The sequence below is a fragment of the Bidens hawaiensis genome, unplaced genomic scaffold (assembly GCF_021521415.1).
Source record: "Bidens hawaiensis isolate Kalapana, Puna unplaced genomic scaffold, B.hawaiensis_p1.1 tig00028260_1, whole genome shotgun sequence".
NCBI lineage: Eukaryota > Viridiplantae > Streptophyta > Magnoliopsida > Asterales > Asteraceae > Bidens > Bidens hawaiensis.
In genome coordinates this window covers 53492-62848 of record NW_027494605.1, presented here as the reverse complement: position 1 = coordinate 62848, position 9357 = coordinate 53492, and the positions used below count along the sequence as shown (strand labels likewise).

General features: G+C 37.7%; 1 protein-coding gene across 1 annotated transcript; it reads right to left on the bottom strand.

Annotated features, from left to right (window-relative positions):
• Positions 1–2775: 2775 nt before the first annotated feature.
• On the bottom strand, positions 2776–8613 carry LOC143576674 (uncharacterized). The gene is made up of 4 exons (XM_077060712.1): positions 8531–8613; positions 6531–6798; positions 5998–6093; positions 2776–3102 (listed from the first exon to the last, which is right to left on the bottom strand). Exons 1-4 carry the CDS (start codon positions 8611–8613, stop codon positions 2776–2778), a joined length of 774 nt encoding a protein of 257 aa, XP_076916827.1.
• Positions 8614–9357: the final 744 nt, after the last annotated feature.

Genomic DNA, 9357 nt, shown 5'->3' with positions numbered 1-9357 from the left:
GTCGTAGATGTGGTTGACCGGTAGACGATCGAACCACGCTCTAGCTGGCCCAACAAGCGTCATTTGGAACATGTAACACCACGTAGGTTCCGTCCAATTGCTGACGGTTGCCCCCGCTATGAATCTGTTCAAATGATCATCTGGGTCAGATATACCATCATATGTGCCGATGTTGGACATTTGTTTGGCACTTTTTGGGGCAATTGCTTCCGCAATGTCCCTTGCAAATTTGGACGTTCCCGCATTTGCAACAGTTGGTCTAAATGTTTTGGAGAAGTCACGTGGGCTTCCACCTGGGTTTTTTGGTTTGAAGGCTTCTCCAAAACGCCTTCTTGGTTGGGAGTCCGTTTCCTTACGCTTCCCTTTTGCCCTATGGCGAGGGTTCGCGTCGGTGTCGGATTCCTCCGAGTCATCGTCCAAATATTCTTCGAATTCGTCAGCCTGTTGGACGGAACGCAAGCATTCGTCCAACTCAGCCTGGAATTCCTTCTGACGTGCCTCCGCCCATGCCTTAACTTCATCGAGTTTTTGGCGGGGGAGTCTTGTTCGTTTCTCTAACTGGGTATCGGTGAATCCCAGTGAGCGATTATTTACTGCACTTGCCCCAGCTTGGGTAACTGGGGTAGTGTTCGTAAAATTTACTTCACTTGCCCCGGCTTGGGTAACCGGGGTAGTGTTTGTAAAAACTGTGTAGTCGGTATTCCCCCCAGTAGCTGGGGTTGTGGTTACCGGAATTTCTTTAACCATCTTTCCAGAAGTTTGAAAAAACTGAAAAGAAATGAAGTTCTAGCTTTTATGCACGGATGGCGCCAATGAAGAAACACTAACCGGACCCCGGGCAGATTACGGGTAACCTGGGGGTTAGATAGATGTTTCTCACGAGGGGTTAGACCCGGTAAAGATGGTTCTTCTGATAACCTGCAAAACAGACACCGTGAGCTTGTCACTGAGAAGGGGGGGGGTTCCTCCTTGTGACCACCCTCCGGCGTGAGAATCAGACTAGATTGCTCTTTAAATATAAATGTATATTAAGATATTGCTAGAGCATATATCAGGTATAATATGATGATAATATGATAAGATGAGATGATCATATCATTTGGGGTATTTATAGCCGAAGGTAGGTTTCCAAGGAGGTGTGGCCGGCTGAATAGTGTTCCTGTTCCACCAACTGTGGCCTACGCATGTGCCCTGCTGGTAGTTGGTGGGTAGGCAGCGGCTGACAGTGACCAGGCCTGCTGTGTACTATTCCTTTTCCACCAACTGCCGGCTATGCACGTGGTATGACAGGAGTTGGTGAGTAGGCAGCGGCTAATAGTGACATACAGTACAAGAGCATGCTGCTCGCCATACTGTCGTCAATAAGCTGTCGTATCTTTAGTCAGATCTTTTGCCCATACCTCGTCAGGTATAGTACAGAAGATCTTCCCGTATCGTACGGACTGGCTTAGTTGGGCGGGAGTATTCCCCCTCCGGCCTTTGTGCGGGATTGTTCCCGGCTTTGCTCATTCCTTCAGGTGACACTGAGTGATTGAGAGCTAAGTGCCTTGCGCGTGTAGCCTTGCTGCGCGGGTGGCCTTCCTTGATGGCTTGTATCCGCAGCTGCGGGGACAGGCAGATTACTTCACCATTGGGAGGCATTTCCTGCGGGAACAGCTTGCGTACTGCGCGTAAGGACGTCACGTCTCTGAGCATGGTTGGTCCTGCGGATCCAGTTGGTTTCTGCGCAGACGTCCCTCTTCAAGGTGAGTCTTGCTGGTCCAACTGGGCTCTGCTGGGACCTACCTCTTCAATACTTGAATTGTGTTTTGTTGAATGGAAGTTGAGCAAATTATGCCTGGTGATGTGCCTTAAAACTGTTAGCAACGTGAGTCCTTGACGATGGGTCTAACTGTAACTACTTTTGAAGGTCGTGGCGGACTAGCTGGTCAGCATACTAGTTATGCATAAAGATGGGTGTTGCAACTGAAGTATGATTTTTGACTTCTTTTTTTTTTCTTTGGGTATTTTGCCTTTTTAAAATTGGTGTGTTTGACTTTCACTTTAAAAAGAAACAACGAAGGGCCTTTCCTCGTTTCTGTCTTTTTTTTTTATAGATCAGTTCAGTCTGTAAACAAGCGGGTGATTTTTAGCCGGGAAACTGTAAACTTTCGAAAGCAAGCTCACCCACTCTCCCCCAGTGATTAAACTCTAGGATCTAATTTGAATTCCATATTAAAGAAAGGTAGACATCTGCGGCCTACCCTATCGCTGATTATTACGAGTTTTACGGTTCATTAGTTAAGATTTGGGGTTGTGGTTGGTTGATTTCCTCGGTTTTTTATTTCAACCTAATCAACAAAGACAAAGCAACAACAGCTCAGGTACACTGCTTTTCAAGAAATGCTTCAACACGAGGATTTTTTTGTGCCCTTTGCTCGTTTATACTTGGTTTGTTATATACTACCAAACCAATACAAAATTCAGATGAGGCAATATAATTCAATTAAGTTATTGACTACTCTCACTCACCAATGAGAGCAGTCTAATATGTTGTTTGACCTCTAAAAGCCAAACTTTAAAAATGCCCCTATAAACAATAAAATCAATACGAAAACAACAACACGTGACTGCAGAGATTAAGTAAGTTGTTGAAGGCTTTGCTACACATAATGATACAAGTTATGATTGTTTCCATCAAAATTAGGGGTTCAAGTCAAAATATCACACCCACAATTAACCTTATTACATGAAGCCATAACATAGGTAAAAACGATAAGAAAAACATATACAGGTCTACTTTGTATCCCTTTGAAGCCGAAATGACACGGGCTTCTCTAAGATTAAGACGCTAATGTGATTCCATATATTTGGTATTGTCGGAAGCCTAGCAAGTCTTTCAAAAACTTTCATATCTTCAGGAACTACATGACCAATGACCATGTACGTTTTTTTCCACTCTGGGTGATCAACGAGACTAACAAAAAATTCAGGGCCCGAACCAACCCAAGCTACCGATCCTCTTCGAATGACTGAGTATTCCTCCGATGATAGTTTCTTAAACGCAACACCTTCAGCTTCGAGCGTCCCTTGAATAAGTCCGTACGGGGGACCAAAAGAAGCCTAAACATAGCATAGATCTCTTTTAAGGTCAAACATGTTGACTTTTCAAGGTCACACACAAATAGAAATTATCCAACAAAACATATGTTAAATTTAAAATTAACACATACTTTAAAATACTCTTACCTTTTCCGAGTGATGCCCTTTCGAATCCCATAAGTCACCACGGTCCTCGGCTCGATAAAATTTACAACCAATGCAGTGGCTTGTGGTCATCAATTCAAGTATATATAAGTAGGTTTGTGGCGCGCAATCTGGGAGAAGCTGCGTATATTTTTAGCATAAATTTAGGGCACGTTTGGAAACGCGTGTTTGACAATTATAAAAGTCTTTTTTATTTTACCTTTTTTGATAATATTAAAAAACTATATTTTAAAAGTCACACATCATCATGACTTAAAAAAATGAAACATTAAATCGTTTTCAAACTCAATCCCGATGACTTTAAAGAAAATATAAAATGACAAAAACACATAATTTTTGGTTTGAGATTTTTACTTTTATTCTTGCAGTTCCATAGTTTGTGTTCATCTTCACAATAGCCTGCATACATAGGAAAATGATTTGAGCATATAATACACACTTTTAAATGCGAATATGAGATTCACGAGGGTGAAACGGTTGGTTACCATTCGTAAGTGTTGTGTAACATCCTGAAATTTAGTATTATGTGACGAGTAACTATGAAATAATTGATAAACTCTAAAGCTAATTATATTAGATTTTTATTTAAATATATTTTATAGTAATATATAGAAAAGGGTTAAAATAAAAATAAAGAGTTTCATAAGAATGATAAGAACCAATAGATATTTGACATGTGGCATTACAACATATGGTTAAAGAATAATTATAAGAAACTATGTCGGTTATAATGGTGAAAGAGTAATACTAGGAAACTATGTCGGTTTTTAGTAATTTTAAATCTCAACCATTAATTAACATGATCTAATATAATATAATAAAATAACCTGATAGTAAACCCGACAAGAAACAATCAAGTGGATCTTTTTATGACCCATAACCCGACGACGCCTAATATCTCTCTGTTGCTTACAATTCTACGCATCCTACAGGTAATGGATGAGATCGAATCTCCTCCTTGACTGATTTAAAGCTTCATACATATTCGAATAGAACTGATTATGGTGTTGTAATAGATATGATTAGGGCTTATATTTCAGATAATAACTTTTAGCACACCGTTATTAGGACGATTGTTCCCATTGGTTTTTTTTTTTTATCTTTGTAACATTACGATTAAGCTTTATTTTGTTTTTCAATTAGGGTTCTTCAATTTGTGCTAATTTGCTGAAATTTAATAAAACGCGGTTTACCTAAGGTTTATAAAACCTTTATAAGTCAGTCTATAGTGTGATATTCCAATGTCAACAATTAATACCGTTTCATCCATACTTAGGTGTGCAGTTATTAAACTGTATACATGTTCTACACAAAGAGGAAGTTAGATGATAGCAAATTAGCAACAATGGTAAAGACGATTGCACCATAATTTATCATTCTGATTTTTATTTTGATTAGCGTCGGACAGGAGAGAGACTGTTTATCCAAACAGTTGCTATTCAGAACTCGTAAGTTTGTTAAGATATCAAGTACATGGATGATGACAGTAGGTTGATTCCGCTTTCATTTTGTACTCGGATCATGTGTTCGTTGTTGGCGCATTCAGGTTTTGGTAGTTTATTTCTTTTTGAAATTCGTTTTTTGAGTGCTTTCGTTAATTTTTGTTTAAATGGCTGTTTGATGAAGCCATAAATCTTCATTAGCCCTTCCTTGATTATCTAGCAATTGCTAGAATGAAAACTTGAGTCCTTTTAATATGATGGGCGGGTTGGGCAATGGGTTCGCATTGAAACTTGAAACACAATATGGTATGGGTCAAATAATATTGAGGGTAAAAGTTACATTTTTACAAGTAATAAAATAAAGTTTTTGTTAGGATGCAGGGTGTTAGACAGACATTCATAGTTGGGTCAAAACTGGTGTGGTGATGGTTAGTGTCAAAATGTGGAATTTGATCTAGGCACAAATCATACGAGTCAACTTTATATATATTTGCAAATGATGTCATACATCACCACACACAAACATTATGTGTTGCTTCTTTCAGTTTTATGTTTGGTTCAGTTTTTTTAAACCCATTTTTGCTAAGGAAACACAAAGGGTCTTCAGGAAATTTATGTTACTTGAAAGTTTCTAGAAAACTCCTCTCGTGTCAAGTAGTTTAAATGTATGTCTTTTTTATTAGTAATTTAATTGCATTTTTAATAATTGCTAGTTTGCAACTTAATTTGTTTTCCAAGAAAGATTGTTTGGAGTTCCTGGGAACCATCTGATCGCACACCAAGTGTTTGCAGAAATGCTTGTTGTATCAGAGACTTGGCGATTTTTGTACATTCTTAAATAAGCTTTTGGTGAGATATATATGGACTTGATTTTTGAACATTCTTAAAATGATAATTGCAACTTTTGCTGTTATATTACTTAATAATGATCCAAAAGTGAGTAAAGATAAACATTAAAGGGATCCTTTAACTCGAATTATTGAATAGGGTTAGAACTACCTAAAACCCTATGTTTGAATGATATTTAATTTGTTTAAAACCATGGAAAATTTAGTGTTGGGGATAGAATCTGAATTTTTCAGCCTTTAACAAGTTTTTCACCGGTTTTCAAATAATCATATAAACCGAGTGTTGGTTCTAGTCGTGTAATATATCATTAGAAAGCTGTGAGGTTCTGTTTTGATCAAATCTTTAGTTTTGAAAATAAATTACCCACTGTAAATACCTACGGGGTAGTGAATTGACATGACGTTATGTACTTTTTAGTTAAACAACAACACATAGTGTACGTAAGGATTACAATTTTTACCTCTACGTTCCCAAAGACAAAGCCTGACGTCCAGATCTCACCTTCCGTTTCCTTCCAAACCGGATCCAACATATACTTTTGCTTCTTTAGCCAGCACTACAAAAATAATAACTTTCAAAACTTGATGCATAATAACCAGTGGTCATAATTATATTAAAATTTTGTAATTTACATACATGTAATCATAATTACATGCAACAAAACAAAATACGAGTGACTTAACTGAAACAAATTTGAAAGTTTATTGCTATTTTATGATGTTTTCCCCGTAACAAATAACAAAACTATCCTCACGGGTGGCTGTCAATTTAATTTTAACTATTATCTTTATATGGCATGTATCTACTATTCTACTGTACCCATAAAAATAATAAATAACTAAATAAGCTTGCCTTGTAATTCATATGCCTGTCATTATTTTTGTGAAAGCACATATATAAGACCAAATAATCAATCGGTTTTTGTTTTGGTTCACTTGATGTACGGTTTAACGTAAGGTACCAATATTGTCATAAAACAATCTTAATTCATACCTTCCCGTAACTGTCTGTGCAGCTTTCTTTGTCACCGCAGAAGGACCACGAATCACATAAACACGGCCCAGAATGACCGTTGTTATGACAGGTGGCTATACAAGCCTTACAACAATCATTTGCAGAATCAAACCTTAAAGGGTTACCGTTGACATCATGCCCCCACAACTGCACCCCTTCAAGACCTTGGCAGCAGCCATCGGACTCCTGTTGTTCACCTGGGAAATATTCGGGTGCGTAGTTGGTGCGTTCGTCGGATCTCAAAACCCTGTAAATCAGCAAATATCCAACTAAACAGATCACGAAACAGAGACCGAATAACCATTTAACTTGATTGCCTCTCATTTTCGTTAACGACTAGAACAGACAGAGTTCGGGAGTGATTAAAGGTATTGACAAATGATAATGAGTTTGGATTTAAATTTAAGTTTGAGTAAGTTGGTAACAAATAATATTAAATAATAACACTTTGGACACTTTCGTTGGTGAAGTGAAGATTCGGTGGGAAAAGTTAGTTGATAAAATAAGGCAAAAGTAAAAGAAGCAAATTTTATGCATGCAAGGTTGGTCAAGTAGACGCCTTTTGATCAAGTCAAAACAAGCCATGTGCTTAGAACACCATTGTGAACTACGTAGTAATCATCATTCGGTTCGTTTGGGTTTGACTTTGGCGTAGCTTTGTAATTTAGATTAGCTTAACTGTTATATGAAGGGGTAATAATATGTTGGCACATACACTGGCGGAGCCAGAAATATTTTCCCATGGGTTCGGAATTTTCGATGTTTGATTTTTTTCCGGTGTCAAAGTTTTAGCGCCCGAATGGGTCGTGTTGGGTTGATTATTCGGTTATATAAATAGAATGCAATATCACTATCATAACAAAAATATATCGTTAACATTCAATAAAGTACAAAATCATTAAATTTAAAGATATTGCATATTATAATTTTTTCTTACATGTTTTCATGTTTTGAAAAATATCTTCAATCGCGACTTTGAAAAAGAACTCATTCTCAATACAACAAATACAAGCATCATTTATATAATCGTTACCCAAATGATTATGCAAATCCGACTTCACATGCTTCATTGAAGAAAAACACTTCTCAAACGATAGACCAACGGGTATCGGTTGTTGGCGATGGTTGAAACGTTGAGGCGAACGGCGAAGAAAAAAGTTGATCGGTTGCTGAGTCGATGGCCGATGTTTGTATTTGTTTAGTAACTAAACTTTTTATAATCAATGGGTTCGAATATACTTTTTTAAACAATAATGGGTTCGCTCGTCGAAAAAGAATGAGTTCGCTCGTTAATTCAACACTATAGGTTATATAAAACCGAAAAAGGGTCGGGTTCGGCAGAACTCGGTTGTGACATTCGTCATTTTCTGATTCGATTCGTTTTTGCTTTCGTATTGTAAACTGACCCGATTCGTATCCCGAATCCTTCGATATTATTAAAATGATAGATTTTATGTTTCATAATCATTTCACGGTTGTTGGATCGCGATCACACCTTTTACGACCTTTAAAATGCTTCTATAATACTCAAAACACCTCGAAACGAACTTCATGGACCCAAATTGCCAAACGACCAAAGTTGTAGACCAACCCCACCCCTAGGGGCGCCCCGGCGCGCAGCAACCAAGGGGCAGGGTGGTCGCGCAACGCCTAGCCATGTCTGCAGCGTTCCCAGCTTGTTTTTGTTTGTTTATATCTTGTTTGGCCCATTTTCAACCTATCGGATTGCATGAAACTCTTGAAAGAAATATTACTCACAAACCTTTACTCTTTCCTTATATAAATAAGACCATCTCACCCATTTTTTGCTGCTCTTTTTTCTCAAAACACTCTCAATCTAAACTCCAAGCTCCATCCTTCAAGTTCTTGCTTGTTAGACCTTTTAAGAGTCAAACAAGAACCTTTCTTTGATTCAAACGTTGATGCCAAACATTATTTGCAACTGCCATAGCCATCCTCTCTCTTCCCACCATCCTCACCTGATATAGACCTTGACGTTGTCTACCCTTCGTTGTTTATTAGGGTTGTTGGTGGTTGTTCTGATTTGTTCTTTGTCAGCCATGGTGATGAAACAACTGCATTAGGGTTTGTGTATTTAGGTCGAGCGGATTATGAACGATGCTTTGGTGACATTAGTAACCTAGACCGAACCATATAATTCCTTGTCTCTCTTGTTTGTTTAAATGCAATTTGATTGTGTGTGTGTTTTGCATAATCGAGATCCTAACAACACACACTCAACTCTATAAATGAAATACTAAACTGCATAAATTTGATTGACTTTACATTACACAGAGAAGGCAGAACCAATAAATGCATCAATCCGGTTTTGATTTTAGTGATAAAAAGATGGTTCGCCATCCGTGGGACTCGAACCCACGACTACGTGGTTAAAAGCCACACGCTCTACCATATGATTCATTGAGTATTACTGTTTAGTAATTTGTTGATCCTGATCATTTTCCGTACATACTTTCATACCTAAGTCATGTAACTACATCTCAATCTCTTCTATCCCATTTCTGTAATTCACAAGGTGGTGTTTGTGGAACATCCTTAAACAACGTAAGACCGGTAACGGTGATTGAGGTGTATGTTATGTGCCAAGACAAATATACACGTTTATTTGTAATTTGATATCTCATATTGTTACACGTGGAAATTTGAAAGGGATATTAAAATGTTCTATTATGATCCGAATATTAATACTCTTAATTTTCAAAAAAAAAAAACAATCATAAACACCCCTTGAGTAAATCAAAAACAATTCCTTTTCTTTTATGTTTTTGCACCGATATTTGCCTGC